Raw genomic sequence first — 18,794 nt, forward strand, 5'->3', positions numbered from 1 at the left:
GGTTCTCCTCCCTAAACACCTTAAGATTTCCCTGCAGACCTGCTTTTTCATGTGGAAGCAAGTTAAGGGGTTGATTTTAAGATTATATAGGAAAACCAAAGAATAAAGCCAGTGCTTAGAACCTACTCTTTTTTTTTTTTTTTTAAAGATTGGCACCTGAGCTAACATCTGTTGCCAATCTCCTTTTTTTTTCCTTCTTCTCCCCAAAGCCCCCCAGTACATAGTTGTATCTTTTAGTTGTAGGTCCTTCCGGCTGTGCTATGTGGGACGCCGCCTCAGCATGGCTTGATGAGCAGTGCCATGTCCACGCCCAGGATCTGAACCAGCAAAACCCCAGGCCACTGAAGCAGAGCGTGCTAACTTAACCACTCAGCCACGGGGCCAGCCCCAGAATCTATTCTTATGTTACAAAAAAAAACATGTCCCTGGGCCATCCTGAGCAGGCACTGAAAGTAACAACTGGCCCAGAGCACAGAAACTACTTTCGAAACTGCTCTAGGCATGAAATAAAGAGGTCACAGTAGTCAGCCAGCTGTGACAGCTCGGAGGGGAAAGAGAATGCATCCATTTAGCAAACTGTAATCACCCAGTTTGCTTCCAGGCCAAGAATAAATGTAAATATCTCAAAACTAAGAGAGAAATGTAAAATCATCTCAGGTTTATATGTGATCTGAAAAACCCTGCCTCTCATACAGCAGCACTGACCCACCCCTCTCCCTGCCCTCGGCCCAACCCTGTCCCCAGGGAGATGTTGGGGAAACAGCAGGTACTGAATAAAAGGAAAAGAATCGATACCAACCCTACCAGAATGTTCTTTGAGGGTCTGACTTTGGCCTGCATCACTCATCTCAGCTTCAGGGCTGAAAGGGATTCCCCACCTGCATTCTAAGGAAGAGGACTAGTACAACACAGGAAGTGGTCACCAGAAACTAGGTTGAGCCAGAAAAGGAAACTGCAAATTATGTTAAAATTAAATTTACCTTCAATCTCCTCCTCCTCTTCCTCATCTTCATCCTCATCCTCACTGGAATCACTGACCTGCACAGTTATGTCAGTGCTGGTTACAGGGGTCCAGTCAAAATAAACTCCAAAGCCAATGTCATAGTCATCGGTCGCAAACTCCCAGCAGACACGCTTCCCCTCTGGATGGGTAGGAACCCGGATGGTCACCACCTCACCCCGCTTCACCACCAGACGGCTGTTCTTCTCTTTGCCCAGCTTGCTTTTGAATTCCTTCATCTTGGCAAAGGTCCAGATGCACGGAGGAGCCATCAGAGGTGGGGAGACTGAAAGGACAGGCAGCATACTAATGAGAAACAAGCGGAAATGCCGCCACACCTGGCATTTTGCTTCGGGAGGGCGTCACAGTCAAAGACATTCTTTCTACTGGCTTCTTTGACTTCCTTTCACAAGTCACTTTCTTTCTTTCCTTCTACCTGCCTGCCTGCCTTTCTTTAAGTACCCATTGGAAACAAAAGAAACATTTTCTACACTCCCAAAGATCTCACCTTTCCTGTGGTCCCCCAGAAGATCTGCAGATTCCAAATCAGCTGAAAGAATATCTATAGCTCCCGTGTGCTCAGACTGGATCATAACGATGTCCCCAGACCTTTGTGGAACTTGATACTTGGCCATCTGCACAACAGAATTCTGGTTAAAGGACATACTAGAGTGGCAGATTCCAATTAGCCTCTTTCCAAATGAAGGCTACCCAACCCTGCCCTATTACCTCCACTCTCCAAACCCAAAGCCTAATGTGCTTGTCAGCATTCCTTCTCTTTCCTCCAGGTACAGGTTACCAATAAACTCTACTAATTTTTTTTAATGCCACCAAAATGTTACCTAGTTTAAAGCTTCTTTCTTGTTCTCTCCTACCTTTTCCAACTTTCCCACTCCAGACCCTTTATAAAAGCCTCATCTGCAAACATCCTCAAGGCTTGCTGCTGACTTCTGCATCAGCAGCATTTCCAGGCCATGCCTTGGTCTCGCCTCGGCCTGCACAGTATCTCCCTGCAGCTCCTCTCATGACAGCGCTTGCCCCCGGGGTTAGCTCAGCTCCCACTCTGCCATACATCCTCTGCTACAATTCCCATTCAAAGGTCACTTCCAGATCACTGTCAATCAACTCACCAAGCACTGCAGAGAGAGAATACTGGTTCATATATATATACCGGTTTACATTCTCTGTCCCCTCCGTCTCACCCATGGCACACCTTCCTTATCCTATAGGTTGTCCCATCCACTAACATTGTTCTAAAAATAATTACAATTTCCCCTTAGATCAGACCCGGGATTTGCATTTAAGGAGTATATTTGCTGCCAGACATCTAACCTATATGCAAGAGTACAAATGTCACTTGATGCTCAAAGCCCTTGCTAACCCATGGCAGGAGCCTGCAAGCTCTCCCTAGTGGGTTTCACTTCAAATCACTCAGATTACTGCTCCTACTTCATGCTATTGTGCCTTAATGTCCCGCTCCTTCTCAGGAGCAGGCAATTGAAGAAGAAATGCACACCTACTGCCAACATGGGAGAGCACATCAGTGAGACAGCAGTCCAGTTAAGAGACCATAATTATATTTACAAGACATAATAAATAAATTTTGTAATCTTCCCAGACTACGCTCTCATATCATCTATTTCCGGAGAATAAGTCCTTCAGTTCTTATCTCCATTGCTAAATGAGGTGAATCAGACTTTGGCTAACTTGCTTGAATGAGTCTTTCCTTCACCTGAAGGCTAACAAAGAATTTAGTTTGCACCTTATTAGCTGCATAGCCTTAGCAAAGTCACTAACAGCTCTTAGCCTCAGTTTCCTCATTTGTAAAATGGAGACATACTGGGAGCTATCTCACAGGGCTGTTCTCAGGAGTAAATGAAGTACTGTGGATAAAAATGCTTTGTAAACTATAAAGTATTATACAAATGTAATTACAATGCTTGGTGTTGTCTTTATTGACACTAATACCATTTGTTATTATAACACATATGTTAATAAGGATACAAACAAGCCATTCCTCCATGGCAAGGAGAACACTGCAATCTGTACCCTTTCCATGGCATCTTTACCATAAATACTGAGTAGATCTACCACAAGAAAAGTGAGGCTAAAACACAGTCCAATGGTTTAAGGCTTCTCACAACAAGAGGATTTTAGACAACACGTAAACACTCATTCTAACACTTCATTTTCCTACTGAATAGGTGCCTACTGGCTGCTAGTACAGTGACGGGCTCTGTGGGAGATATACCTCATCATTCTTCAAATAATCAAAAATGAGAGGCCCCTAAAGAGCAAAGAGAATTCTGCGAGCCACCCTCACAGTGCTTTCACTTCCAACCCGTCCGTACGTCTCTAAGTTCTGATGCCACAAACTCCTTTTCAAAGAGAGAGCGAGAACGTGCTCCTTACCTTGTTGAGGACCTGGGCCTGGTCTGTAGGCAGCACTTCCTGTTCCACCAGGGCCTGAGCCTCCAAGGCACTGGCTGCTTTCCGCAGATCTTCAGCGGCATCCTCACTCCCTGGAGATACCATCTGTGGCCTCTCAGAGGAATAGAGCATGTCAATTAAAGGACTCTTTTAAAAGGCACGACAGTCCTGGAGAAACTCAGAAATAAAGCAACCTTCAAAAGACACCCCCCACAACCTCTGTTTTCCTCTGCTAGTTAGATCTACTGTCACTTTAGCTGATCTCTGCCCAGGGCTGAACTGGCCCACAATAAAGCGACGACAGTGTGTAAGGGCCCAGAGACTAACAAAGCCAGGTCCCAGGCTCCAAGAACCATGGGAAACACACAACTCCGTCATAAGATGGACTGCAGGTCTGGTTTCATTCCTCATTCTGGGACCCATGCCATTTGCTCTACACAGAATTTCAAAAAAGGAAAGTTAGAATCCCAGTTCTGTTCTGTATCTAAAGCCACTGGTTAGAAGCAAAGGAAGGAGGCCTAAGGCAGAAATTGATCACCAAAATAAAGGAAGTGCGAACTGATTAGCCCAGAGCAAAGTCTCCCAGCGGTGCCATTTCACCCCCTATCGCTGATAGCACACCATTCCCAGGGCACTGGGTAAGAAAAAAAGGTAATCACTTTCTTTTCTTTTTTAAGCACATTAATCTACCATTCCAATCACTTAAAAGACAACTATTTGAATAGTTAGTTTTAAAGAAGCAAGGAAATAATTTATGCCCTCTTCCATTTCTCCTGGCTCCCAGAGAGACTAGAAGGGAGTCAAGTGCCAGGGCTGTCGCACAATACCCCAGGCCTCTCGGAAAACTGTTGCCAACAAAAGGTGGCACAGATTTTTTAAAGCAGCAGTTATCAAAGTACAGTCCAGGGACCCCCTGAGGTCCTGAAGACTCTTTCAGGGAAGGCTGTGAAGTCAAAACTTTCCCATAAAAACTCTAAAATATGATTTGCCTTTTTCTCCTTTTCATCTTCTCAAGACTATACTGTGGAGTTTTCCAGAGACTACGCGACACAGGATATCACAACAGAATGAACGCACAAAGCAGATCTGAGAATCCAGCTGTCTTCTGTTAAGCCAGACATTAAAGAGATTTACAACATCTCTCTTCTCACTAAATTATTTTTGCTTTGGAAAATAGTTGTTTTCCATTAAAAATATGTTATTTATATTAATGTAATGAGCTCATTATTGTTATTTTTAAATGAATCAATAACTATTTTCTGATTTTTCAGTTTTAATTTCTAACATAGTAAACATTGATAGATAGAACCCACATAAACAAAAATTCTTTGGGGTCCTCAATAATTTTCGAGAGTGTAAAGGGTTAAGAACCACTGCTTTAGGGCACGGTTTCCTCAGAAAAGCTGAGTAAATCACTGGAAAACAGTACTATAAACCACAGGGGGAAAAAGAGGGCTTATTTTGGTGTTCATTAGTTTCTTTGTTTCTCACTCCTACTTTATAAATTACCTCTTCTTCAGATAAAACAGAGCCAACTTTTGGAATATCCAAGTCACTCCAACCCACCTCAGAACAAACAAGAGGTAGTTACTATGAAAGTTAGAGCTGTGGGATACTGTTGGATTTTTATGGGTTTGCTTGGGTAATCCTGTATAAATTGTAAATTGGTCTAGGCTATGAGCCTATTTATCCTTGTTTTCTTTTTCTTTTTTCTGTTTTTTGCTGAGGAAGATTAGCTCTGAGCTAACATCTGTCATCAGTCTTCCTCTTTTTTTGCTTGAGGAAGATTAGCCCTGAATTAACATCGGTGCCAGTCTTCCTCCACTTTATATGTGGGTTGCCGCGACAGCATGGCTGACAAATGGTGTAGGTCTGCGCCCAGGATCTGAACCTGCAAATCCGGGCCCCTGAAGTGGACTGCACTGAAATTAACCATTATCCCACAGGGCTGGCCCCCCATATCCTCGTAAACACAGAAATTACGGTCCATTTTTGTTCTTGACACAATTTATTATTAACTGTCTCCTCTATTAGAAGGTGAGCTTGATGGCAAGGACTGGGTCTTACTCCCTCTGTTTGCACAGCATCCACAGCCAAGCCTGTCATATGGAACCATAAGGCCCTTTGCGCTCCGACCCCATTTCCTAGAATGACCTCATCTCACCTTGCCTATTCCACTCTTGTCACAGTGGCCTCTTGAATGCTGAGACTCCTCAAACACCTCAAGCACTCTCCACTTGAGGGTTTTTGTACCTGCTGTCACCTCTACTCAGAATCCTCTTCCCTTAGCTACCTTATGACTTCCTTCCTTCAGGGCTCTGCTCAGCCATCACTTTTGGGGTACCTTCCCAGATGTCTGTATCTAAAACAGGTCACCCTCCCTGGCCCCAGCACTCTTTACACCCTCACCCTGCTTCACTTCTCTTCATTGTGCTCCTTATTGCCTACATACTATGTACCATATTTTGTTGATTGCAAGATGCCTATTTGTTTTCAGATTTTAATACAACTGAAAGATGGGATTTGAGCTGTATTAAAAATCGGTGGTGTTTTAAAACTGCCACAGGCCTGGACTGACATCGAGTGCTTCCCCAGGAGATTTGTGTTTGCTTCTGCCAGTACTCGGGAGTGCTACCAACTAGGTCAACTTGAACCTAAGTTCTGTTTAAGGGTTTTGTTTAGACAACACTGGTAGAGTGAATTTAGACAACAAACTGGTGACTGCAGACTTGTGGTTCATATTCTCAGGGAGATTTCTCTTCCTGCTCTTACACTGTGCCAAGGTTGAGACATTCAAATCTCCTTGCTGTCCTTCTCTGTGTGGAGGGATTTCTTTCCTTGATTATCTTTTCACCCAAGGTGCAGGCTTTCGGTGTCCCAGCTCCATGGGGGAGTCTCTTATTAGACTCTCTATCTCAGCCATTTTTTCCTTTCTTAGTAGCACATAAAATAACAGTGCATCTTACAGTTGGTGGCAACCTAGATTCTATGAAATATGACACATGCTTGTTTTCTGTTCGCCTCCCCCATTAGAGTATAAGCTCCATGAGACTGGAGACTTGGATTGTCCGTTCATATGTGGTAACTTCCGCGCCCAGAACACTGCCAGCTAAGTAGGCTCTCAATAAATATCTGTTAAATGAATACATAGTAGACACCCAATAAATATTTGTTGAATGAATAAATGAATAAATTAACTTTCTTTGGGAACAAAAGAGGAACATTTGGAATTTGAGGATACAACAGTTAATCTGAACCACTAGCCTGACCTTACTGTACTTGGCATCTAAAATTTAGTCTCTTCTTTTGTGCATATCTGCACAAATATGGTTCTGCTCATAAAAAAAAAAAATTTTAAAGAGGACATGCAACAGCCACATAAATTTAATATTCACTTAGCCTTTTATGCTCTGAAGAATTAATGAAAGATATTTTGGGAAAGATCAATTGCAAATGAGTAGATGCTGATGATAAACCACGTAAAGGTAAACTCCCACAGTGAGCCTTCTGGTTTGTGCTGACCCGGAACAGAGAGGCCATCCCACAGGAAGGGGAGAGTCTGGCCAGCCAGCCAGCCTCACTAGAAGAGATAGAGCTGTTTCCGTTTCCAGTATGCACAAACATAAACACTATACTTTAGACATCACGCTCGCGGGATTTTCTTCTTCACTCTAGATTTCAGAAACAAAACTTTAAAATTAAATCTCCTTTTGTCTAAGAATGTTCTATGCTCCTTGCTCAAAAAATTTATTTACGAGCCAGCCCTGATGGCCTAGAGGTTAAAGTTCAGTGCTCATGACTTCGGCGGCCCAGGTTCATTTCCCAGTCACGGAACCACACGACCTGCCTGTCAGTGGCCATGCTGTGGTGGCAGCTCACACAGAAGAACTGGAACGACTTACAACTAGAATATACAACCATGTAGTGGGGCTGTTGGGAGGAGAAAAAAATTATTTACTCTTAGGAGGAAAAAACAGTTCTGTGACAAAACCCATCCCCCAAGGATCCTTCAAATCAACATGTGCAGAGAAAGGGTGGTGGCAGGAAGAAAGAAAGGAGCTCTCCTCAGGGGATTTGATGAGAACATGAATGGTCTCAAATAATCAAAGCCCTGAAGAGGCCATGTCTTCTATAAGGATTGTCACATATAATAACCCAGTTGCTCTAAGCACAGAACTCAAAACCCTTCTATTGCTACTTAGGACAATAAGCTTTAGAGTTGAACAAACCTAAAGCTGTGTGAATTTGGGCAAATTATTGAATTCAGTATTTGATTTTCCTTATCTTACAAAAAACAACAGGTATACTTATTTCATTAGGGTTGCTATGAGGATTAAATGAGAGAATACATTTTAACACCTATATAGTATTGAGAAAATAGAAATATTTGATTAAAAGTAACTCTTTTATCACTGTAACAGAGAAACATTCAATAAAGTATGGCTATTACATTATTACCAGCAACTATATTATAATTATATTAATCATTATGATCTTCCATCATCTGAATTCTGGGGGAAAAGCTTCACTCCATAAATAAAGGTAAAAAGAAAGAACTTCTAAACAGAATTCAAGAAGCAACAGATTTTTTTTTTTTTTACAAGTTTTTATGTGGATATTTTTATTTCTCTTGGGTATACACCTACAAGTGGAATTGCTGGGCCATATAGTAACTTTATGTTTAACATTTTAAGGAACTGCCAAAGCAGCTGCACCATTTTACATTCCCAGCAGAAATACATGAGCGTTCCAATTTTTTCACCATCACCAACACTTGTTATAATCTGTCTTTTTGATTATAATCATCCTAGTGGGTGTGAAATGGTATCACGTTGTGGTTTTTCTTTTTTATTAAGATTATGATAGATTACAACCTTGTGAGATGTCAGTTGTACATTATTGTTAGTCATGTTGTGGGTACACCACTTCCCCCTTTGTGCCCACCCCCCACCCCCCCTTTTCCCTGGTAACCACCGATCAGTTCTCCTTGTCTATATGTTAACTTCCACCTATGAGTGGAGTCATATAGAGTTCGTCTTTCTCTGTCTGGCTTATTTTGCTTAACATAATACCCTATAGGTCCATCCATGTTGATGTGAATGGAACAATTTTGTCCTTTTTTATGGCTGAGTAGTATTCCATTGTGTATATATACCACATCTTCTTTATCCAATCATCAGTTTCTGGGCATGTAGGTTGGTTCCATGTCTTGGCTATTGTAAATAATGCTGCGATGAACATAGGGGTGCAAGGGACTCTTGGGATTGCTGATTTCAGGTTCTTAGGATAGATACCCAGTAGTGAGATGGCTGGGTCATAAGGTATTTCTATTTTTAACTTTTTGAGAAATCTCCATACTGTTTTCCATAGTGGCTGCACTAGTTTGCATTCCCACCAACAGTGTATGAGGGTTCCTTTTTCTCCACAACCTCTCCAACATTTGTCACTCTTGGTTTTGGATATTTTTGCCAATCTAATGGGTGTAAGGTGATATCTTAGTGTAGTTTTGATTTGCATTTCCCTGATGATTAGCGATGATGAACATCTTTTCAGGTGTCTATTGGCCATCCGTATATCTTCTTTGGAGAAATGTCTGTTCATGTCCTCTGCCCATTTTTTGATCGGGTTGTTTGTTTTTTTGTTGTTAAGCTGTGTGAGTTCTTTGTATATTATGGAGATTAACCCTTTGTCGGATAAGTGGCTTGTAAATATTTTTTCCCAATTAGTGGGCTGTTTTTTTGTTTCAATCCTGTTTTCCCTTGCCTTGAAGAAGCTCTTAAGTCTGATGAAGCCCCATTTGTTTATTCTTTCTATTGCTTCCCTCAACTGAGGAGTTATAGTGTCCAAAAAGATTCTTTTGAAACTGATGTCAAAGAGTGTACTGCCTATATTCTTTTCTAGAAGACTTATTGTTTCAGGCCTAATCTTTAGGTCTTTGATCCATTTTGAGTTTATTTTGGTGTGTGGTGAAAAAGAATGGTCAATTTTCAATCTTTTGCATGTGGCTGTCCAGATTTCCCAGCAATATTTGTTAAAGAGACTTTCTTTTCTCCAATGTAGGCCCTCCGCTCCTTTGTCGAAGATTAGCTGTCCATAGGTGTGTGGTTTTATCTCTGGGCTTTCAATTCTGTTCCATTGATCTGTGCACCTGTTTTTGTACCAGTACTATGCTGTTTTGATCACTGTAGCTTTGTAGTATGTTTTGAAATCAGGGATTGTGATGCCTCCAGCTTTGTTTTTCTTGCTCAGGATTGCTTTAGCAATTCACGGTCTTTTGTTGCCCCATATGAATTTTAGGATTCTGTGTTCAATTTCTGTAAAGAATGTCCTTGGGATTCTGATTGGGATAGCGCTGAATCTGTAGATTGCTTTAGGTAGTATGGACATTTTAACTATTTTTATTCTTCCAATCCATGTGCATGGCATGTCTTTCCATCTCTTTATGTCGTCATCAATTTCTTTCAAGAAAGTCTTGTAGTTTTCATTGTATAAATCTTTCACTTCCTTGGTTAAATTTATCCCAAGGTATTTTATTCTTTTCGTTGCGATTGTGAATGGGATTGAGTTCTTGAGTTCTTTTTCTGTTAGTTCATTGTTAGTGTATAGAAATGCTACTGATTTATGTATGTTGATTTTATACCCTGCTACTTTGCTGTAGTTGTTGATTGTTTCTAATAGTTTTTCTATGGATTCTTTGGGGTTTTCTATATATAAGATCATGTCATCTGCAAGGAAGTAACAGATTTTAAAAATATCTTAACATTCCCCCCTACCCCAGCCATCAATTTTGTGTGGGCATGGAGACCACAGGTTCTACTGGACAAAAGTGTACCATGAGTTGGTCAGTTGAACTATAATACCCACTAGCTTAGTGTTCTCCAAAACATAGTTTTTCATTAATTATTCCATTAATGTTTCATGGTTCCCACTCATTCTAGGGCTCAGTACAATTGTTCCCTTTCTGTTATACACGTTGATATCAATGATGACGGGTGGACAAGATTGATAAAGAAGGAAATTAAGAATGACAACATGAAGGTCATCATAATGAATTAATCTGAAAATTACATAATAAAAAACTACCTCCAATCATGTGTGTCGGAGTGTGAGTGTGTCTGAGAGAGTGTGTGTGTGTATGTGCATGCATTTTATGGGTAGAAACCAGACACTTTCTCTTGCAAGTCCACCTGGGATCTACTTTAAATGTCTTAACATTTGAGCCTGGTCTTCAGGAGAAGATAAATGAAGACACTGCACTATTTGTTTCAGTTTTATTCTCTAAGGGTAAGATAAAATTTTATAACTGAAATAGATCTGACATTGCTCCTAAATACACTTAAAGCGTTGATTAATTAACAACAAAATCATCCATACCCTTCACTTCAACTTGTCTTCCCCTTAAAGTCATTGCCCACTTCTTGCGTCAATTCTGATCTCAGAAGATAAAACCTCTAGAAACATTTCATCCAATGCAGTGACTGTCCCTACCTGTAGGATGAGGAATTGGGTTCTGGATCAGAGGCAGGAGCCACTGGAGAGGTGACCTTAGTGTTTTCTAGATCTTCATTCTCTAGAAAATCAGGGGAAGAAAAATTCAATATCTGAGAGGGAACACAATCATAATCATCTTGTACCTTTAAAAAAATCTGGTAGTTTCAACCAACTTTCTCATTTCAAAAATATTCTGGGCACAAACTTTATACTCTGGGATGCCCAGTACATCAATTATCCAAGTCATCACATCTAAGTATTTTCAGACAGTCATAACTCATTCATAAAAAAATAAGTCATTTTCTAAAACAAGTCCCCAAAGAATTACTCCTAATTCAAGAATCACACTTCTCAAAAAGCAGATGATTAAATTAGGCAGAACACAGAGGGCAGAGTGGGATGCAGGATGCAACGAACTGGGATTCAGTGCCAAAGGATAGTGTCACTTCTACACTCAATAAGCTCACATCACTATATCCAGGTCAGGTAAAGGATTTTTCTACTTTCATTCATTTACTTACTCACTCACTCACCAATGATTTCTTGAATAAACGTTAGATGCCTTCAAGGAGTACATAGGTGAGATGCATAATGAAGGCCCAAGCTCACAACAAGCCCATGGCTGATATTTTCATAGCCATTTGGCAGCTAAGAAAACTGAGATATAGACAGGATTCAAACCCAGGCACATGCTCTAAACCATTAGGAGCTGTTAAGTTTTACGGTTTATTTGCTTAGTCTTTCCTTGAGCACTCAGAAAAGCATATGGTTCAGTGTATTTAGATAACCCCTGGTTTAACCTCTTCTAGTTAAGACAGCAAGAAACTGAAGCCCCAAATTGACTTCTCAATACCAAATACAACCTCAAACACTGAAAGATTCAGGTTAGTAGCAACATAAAAGTGCAAATGACAGGCAAATATCTGTGATCCAACTTTAGTCTCTTTTTATGTATGTGAACAAGATCTTTCTCTTTTCATCAATTCACACCCTTCTAGGTGGAGCGACCTTACAGCTTATGTCACTCAATTTTCCTCTTGTGAGATAATAGAAAATACATATATTAGTCTCTGCCCCCAGTTCCTGGCACAGAACTCCTAAAACCCTTATAATTCCTAAGTGATAAGAGCACTAGAAGCATCTTTTGTTCTAATCTTTTGGTCTTTGACCCCGGTTCCTGACACAGAGTTCCTAAATCCCTTGGAATTTCGTGGGTGATAGCAGTGTATTTGTTCTAACGAGGTGACTGTTGGTGGGCTCCTGATGGGGGCTGCTCACTAGAAACACCAAGCCCTGATTAGAAGCTTGGAATTCTCAGCCCCACCCCCCATTCTCCAGGTGGGGAGAGGGGCTAGAAATGGAGTTAAGGATTGATCATGCCTACGTGATGAAGCCTCCATAAAAATCCCAAAAGTATGGGGGTTTGGGGAGCTTCCAGGTTGGTGAACACATCTGTACACTGGGACACTGACACACCCCAACTCCACAGAGACAAGCTCCTGCATTCCAGACCCTCCCAGACCTCACCTGTGCATCTCTTCATCTGGCTGTTCATCTGCATCCTTTACTGTATCCTTTAATAAACTGGTTAACGTAAATAAGTGTTTCCCTGAGTTCTGTGAGCTAAAAAATAATCGAATCCAAGGAGGAGTGGGTCACAGGAACTTCCAATTTGTAGCCAAGTGGGACAGAAGTCGTAGGCAACCTGGGGACCTACTAATTGCAACTGACCTTTGAAGTGAGGAGGGGTGCAGGGGGTGCAGACTTGTGGGACTAAGCCCTTAAAGCTGGGGGATCTGACGCCATCTCCAGGTAGAGAGTGTCAAAATTGAGTTAGATTGTAGGAACCCAGCTGGTGTCACAGAATTGCTTGGTGTGGGGAAAAAACCCCACACATCTGGTGTCAAAAGTGTTGTGAGTGTGGCAGTAGTGCGAGAGTCAAGGAGAAACACAGGAGGAGTGAGCTTTTCTTTACGCCTCTCAACAAAGGAACTGAGTCTAAGACATCGTCAGATGTTGCCACTCAGTGAAGATACCCTTTTCACAGACGGATAATGAGAATAGAAAGTTCTTCCCTACGTTGGCCTAAGTAAAATCTGTGTCCTAATAAATTCTGCTCTTTGATCACTCTGCCCCCACAATATCCTTTCAAATATTTACAGCCTGCTATCACATTCCAGCAAGTTCCTTCCAGCCTGACCAGAACTTCCCTCCAGTTCTCTCAATCATCCCTTAGATCTCTGACGATGCTGACCATTTAGGTGTTTCACTTTGTCCCACTGAAAGAACGCTAAAACAGACAACTCTGTCAGATGTGACCTAACCCATGCAGAGTACACTGAGACAATGATCTCTTAATAAGGACGCAGTATTTCTTGACGTAATACCTTAACCAGGCACTAGGTTTTTTGTAACTGAAAACTTACCGTTGACCTAAATAAGTCAATCAAGATCTCCAGGGCTTATAAAAATACACTTCGTCTAAGCCCAGACTCTCCTATGCTCTATTTTTGAAACAGATTTTTGGAAAATAATTGACTTTTTAACTTAAATGCAGGACTTTACATTTCCATATTATTTATTTCAAATTAGCTTTTTGAGATTACACTAACATATGCTTTGCTCATTGTAGAACACATTAAATACAGATTAGAAAACATTTTACAGTTACCCTTCTAGACTTTGATATACAAATAATCCATTATTCAGTGTAGAAAACTCAGGAAATAAAGATAAGCCAAAAAAAGCAAAAAACAACACAACCAACCACAATCCCACTAGCCAAAGATAACTATTGTTTACATTTTGGTGCATATCCTTTCAGAAATATATTTATACATATACTTACATGTATATATGTGTGTGTGTGTACATATATAGATGTATATGTATATACATCTATATATTTATATATTTTTCCCCTATCCAAAGCCATCAACTTTGTGTGGGGCATGGAGACCACAGGTTCTACTGGACAATACTGTACCATGAGTTGATCAGTTGGATTGTGATACTTACTAGCTCAGGATTCTCCAAAATACAGTTTTCACTAATTATTCCATTAATGTTTCAGAGTTTCCACTTACTGTAGGGTTCAGTACAAATATATATAAATATTTGTTTATATTCATATTTCTGAAAGGACATGCACAAAATGTTATCAAACATTATTCATGAAGACTTTTCAGGGTTAGTAAACATGGGGCTACACCACAATTTTAAATGGCTGCATATTACCCCACAGGCTTACCATAATTTCTTTAACCAATCCCCAAGCCTCTATGGTTAAAGCTGGAGGCTGTTGCAAATATTCCACCTTTACTGACAATGATGCTGCACTGGAGGTGTCTACAACCCTTTCTTAAGAACTTTCCCTGTTCACAGCCTTGGAAGGGGCAGGCCCTGTGACCATGATACACTATGCTGGCCATAGCTCATTGGGTGAACACCTGCCCAAAGTCAGTCCAGTTTTCTTCCCAAATACCTGAAGATGGCATCAGAGAATAAAACAGTCTGAGGAGCTTCAGTGGGGTCAGAGACTGAGCCTACCATTTTGGAGAAGCTTTCTAGGTCAGACAAAAGCAGATGACTAAGCAGAGAAGACAACTGTCAGAGACAGGAAAATGATGCATTCATGCAAAGAGAAGCAACAAGGGACCACGGGGTCCAGGAGGAACACAGATGCAAAGAGGCTACCCGACCACTTTCTAATTCCCATGAGGTCCAACTGTGCTTCCTGCAATCAGATTCTGTAAGATTGCTTTCTGTCCTAACAATAAGCTCTCTTTCTTTTTATTTTTTATTGTGAAATATATCATACATACGAAACACTGCATGAAAAGTAGACACCGAGCTAAAAATGTTAATAATACCAATACCTGCATACTCACTAACTAGGTTAATTACTAGTACTTCAAAATTTAAAACTCCCTTGTGTAACGCCCCTTCCCAATCACCTCTCTCCCTATTCTGAATTTTGAGTAAATTATTTCCTTGTTATTCTTCATATACTATAATTATATTAATTACTACTATGTAAAAACTTTCTTATTTTAAAAAATTTTTAAACATACACAAAATTAGCAGTGGAAGGAAGACTCATGCACCTGTCACCTATGTTCTCAACAACATCTTACATCTTATTTCATCCATCCTCTGCCTCCCTGCTCTACCACCACATACACAGTGCATTATCTAAAGCAAAGCCCAGACATCATTACATCCATTTAGAATATATCTCTAAAGAAAAAGACTTTCAGGGCCAGCCCTGTGGCCTAGTGGTTAAGTTCAGCATGCTCTGCTTTGGCGGCCTGGGTTCAGTTCCTGGGTGCGGACCTACACCACTCATCAGCAGCCATGCTGTGGCAGCAACCCACATACAACATAGAGGAAGACTGGCACAGGTGTTAGCTCAGGGCAGATCTTCCTCAGGAAAAAACAAAAGAAGAAAAAAGACTTTCAACATAGGTACAATATCATTATCACTCCTACAAAACTGGCAATTCCTTAATATCGTTTCAAACCCAGCCCATGTTCAAATTTCTCCAATTGTTTCACAGATTGTTTTTTAACAGCTGGTTTGTTTGAATCAGGATCCAAGTAAGGTTCACACACTAAATTTAGCTTATATGTATCTTAAGTCTCTTAATTTATAACAATCTTCACTCCATTGTTTTTCATACAATATATTTGTTGAAATAAAAATTAAAATATCATGTGACCTACAGACTTTGCACATTCTGAATCTGGCTGCTTGCATTTTCATGGTGTCACCTTAACAGATTCTTCTGTCCACTGTGTTACCTGTAAACTGGTCGGAGACCTACAGCTGGGCTGATACAGTAGCCACTAGCACATGTGGCTAAATTTAAATTAATTAAAATTAAACATAATGTAAAATTCAGTCCCTCAGTCTCACTAGGCACATTTCAAGTACTCAATAGTCACAAGCTGCTAGTGGCTACTGTACTGTACAGCACAGAAACAATTTCATCACCAAAGAAAATTCTACTGGATAGTGTTGACCTAGAGGCTTGGTTCAGTTTTGTCCTCGCAAGAATACTCCAGACACGGAGCATGTAATATTCCCACTGCACCACATCAGAAAGCACATCGTGTGTGGTCCTCACAACTTTAATGGGGTAACGACTGATCGTTGGGTTCTTGTTTTCAGCCCAAGTCACCTAATGGCTTTAGCAGCCATTCACGATCATTGTCTAAAATAGATCCAGCATTTCGTTAGAGGCTAGAAAATGATTTTTCTAATTCTAGCACTTTCTATATTTATTAGTTAAATTCTTGTATAAAAAAATAACTTCCCCTCATCAAGTATTATTCATAAAAGAAAGGCAGGATAAAGGCTTGAGTCTTTCCTAATTCTCAGAATACTGAGTGAGAACCACGGCAATCTCCATTTATTTATTTTTTGAAGTATTGTTAGAAATATGTGGATTTTAACAAATATTTTATGTGTTTCAAGTTTTTCTAGTTTTGGCCAGTGGGAGCTCCTTAGAGTAGGCTTCTGTGTCTTTTTAATGTGACCGCAGTGGTCTTGTTTACAGACAAGTTCCAAGCTCACTTTATAAATGCCCTGCCCCAGACCTGGAATCAGCCATCTCTAAAGAGTACTGGTTCTTCTTCATGAGTCCACAATTAGGTAAAATATCACACACAAATATACATACATACACACGCACACACGTCATGAATTCATCCACATACTTCCAATTCAGATTAAATCCAATTCAAACTGAATCTAATTCAGGAATTTTAGCTACATTTAATTTTATTTTTATATTTCTTGGTCTCTTTTGTGGAAAATCCTAGATCCTAATAATATCCACATAAAAACATATTTGCTTTATTCTACAATGTAAATATAATAGTTTTAAAAGAATAATATTATGGGGCCGGCTCAGTGGCACAGCAGTTAAGTTCACACACTCCGCTTCGGCGGCCGAGGTTTCACCGGTTCGGATTCCGGGTATAGACATGGCACCACTTGGCACACCATGCTGTGGTAGGCGTCCCACATATAAAGTAGAGGAAGATGGGCACAGATGTTAGCTCAGGACCAGTCTTCCTCAGCAAAAAGAGGAGGATTGGCAGCAGATGTTAGGTCAGGGCTAATCTTCCTCAAAAACAAAACAAACAAAAAAAGAATAATATTATTACTAAGAATATGGTTACTAAATTGGAGGTTAAGATCTATTTGCAGTTATTTTTATCCCTATGATATATCCTAATGGACATATTCTCTCAAATTTTACTGTTTTAAAACTTGAAATACTACTTGAATTAATAATTCCATGTGTGGTCTTGCCACCAACTTCTGGTTATGCCACAAGGCTCATTTGTTTCATTTTGTTTTGATTTTTTGAGATTCTTTTGGATTGATTACTTATTCATTTATATTGATATAAATCATGTTCATGTTTCCAAAGTCAAAACTTTTTTTTAAAGGGAATATTCAGAGAAGTCTAACTTCTCTTCTCCTACAGATGGCCACTTTTATCAGCTTTTTAATTTAATCCGCCATTATTTCTTTTTGAAAATATAAGCAAATATATACACATATATTCATATTTTACCCCTTTTCTTAGAGGAAAAAATACACATTCTTCTGTACCTTGGTGGACCATCAGTACACCAGAGTGATGTCCCTACCAGTGGACATTTGGGTTATCTCCAGCCTATTAATGTTACAAATTGTGCTACAATGCCTTGAGCACAGTTCATATTTTTGCCAGGGTGTCTTTGGGATAAATTCCTAGTAGTAGAATTTCTAAGGCTAAATTCCTCTCCACAGAGATTGTATCATTTTACATTCCCATCGGCAATACGTACGTGCCTGCTTCCCTACGGCTTCCTCCCTTTGACGACAGAGCTTGACATGTGAGGAATAGTATCTGAATCTTAATTTGCACTCCTCATTTTTAAAGCATTAGAGCATTGTTTTCATATAATAACCTCTTTTTACTTTATTTCCTTAGGACAAATTGAAATGTCTTGTCTACACATTAAGACTTTTATACATATACACATTGCCCAATTTTTCTCCAAATTTCACTTCTAGTAGCAGTGATAAGTGTGACCATTTTGCCATAGTCTCCTAACACTATTCCTGACAATCTTTGCCAATCTGATAGATAAAACACAATGAGGCTTTACTGTTTTAATGTGCAGTCCTTTGATATTTCATGTCAAAACAAACTCTTTCTTTCCCACCACCCCCCCCCCCCCCCCCGCCCCCGGGGAAGATTCGCCTTGAGCTAACATCTGTTGCCAATCTTCCTCTTTTTTGCTGAAGAAGATTTGCTCTGAGCTAGTGTCTATTGCCAATCTTCCTCTATTTTGTATGTGAACCACTGACAAGTGGTGTAGGTCCACACCTGGGGAACTGAACCCGGACCAGAGAAGCAGAGTGCACCAAACTTAACCACTAGGTCACCAGGGCTGGCCCAAAACAAACTCTTTTATGCTTTGTTTGTTTGTTTTTGGTTAAAAACATGAGGTCATACCATACAAACTGTTTAATCTATCTTCCTCACTCAACTATGATATTTATCCATTTTAAGCAGCCCACTGAATCTGCCCTTCAGATATCACTTCACCAAATGTTTTACCAAAATCAAAATATACTATATACACAGCAACCACATCAAAAAGGGAATCCTGAGTTAACAACTTTGCCTGCTTCATTCAACAGACCTTTACTGGGCCCCTGCTGTGTGTCAAGTACTGCATTCCATATTGGGAATACAGAGTTAAATTAGACATGATTTGTGCCCCAAAGATGTCAGCCTACAGAGGAAAAGAAACTCATCAATGAACAACTGCAATATAAACGTGGTGTTATTTAGAATAGAATTAT

At 40.2% G+C, this 18,794-nt stretch overlaps 1 protein-coding gene across 3 annotated transcripts in view; it reads right to left on the reverse strand.

Annotated features, from left to right (window-relative positions):
- Window positions 1-18,794, reverse strand: part of TMED8 (transmembrane p24 trafficking protein family member 8) — a 46,498-nt gene that overhangs the window by 12,933 nt on the left and 14,771 nt on the right. For all 3 annotated transcript variants that reach the window (XM_046647117.1, XM_046647119.1, XM_046647118.1), the window contains exons 2-5: window positions 10,919-11,000; window positions 3,413-3,542; window positions 1,509-1,635; window positions 981-1,286 (exon numbers count right to left, since the gene is read on the reverse strand). In XM_046647117.1, coding sequence (XP_046503073.1) covers window positions 981-1,286; window positions 1,509-1,635; window positions 3,413-3,542; window positions 10,919-11,000 — 645 coding nt within the window. The remainder of the gene's footprint in view (window positions 1-980; window positions 1,287-1,508; window positions 1,636-3,412; window positions 3,543-10,918; window positions 11,001-18,794) is intronic.

Source organism: Equus quagga, chromosome 20 (genome assembly GCF_021613505.1).
Source record: "Equus quagga isolate Etosha38 chromosome 20, UCLA_HA_Equagga_1.0, whole genome shotgun sequence".
NCBI lineage: Eukaryota > Metazoa > Chordata > Mammalia > Perissodactyla > Equidae > Equus > Equus quagga.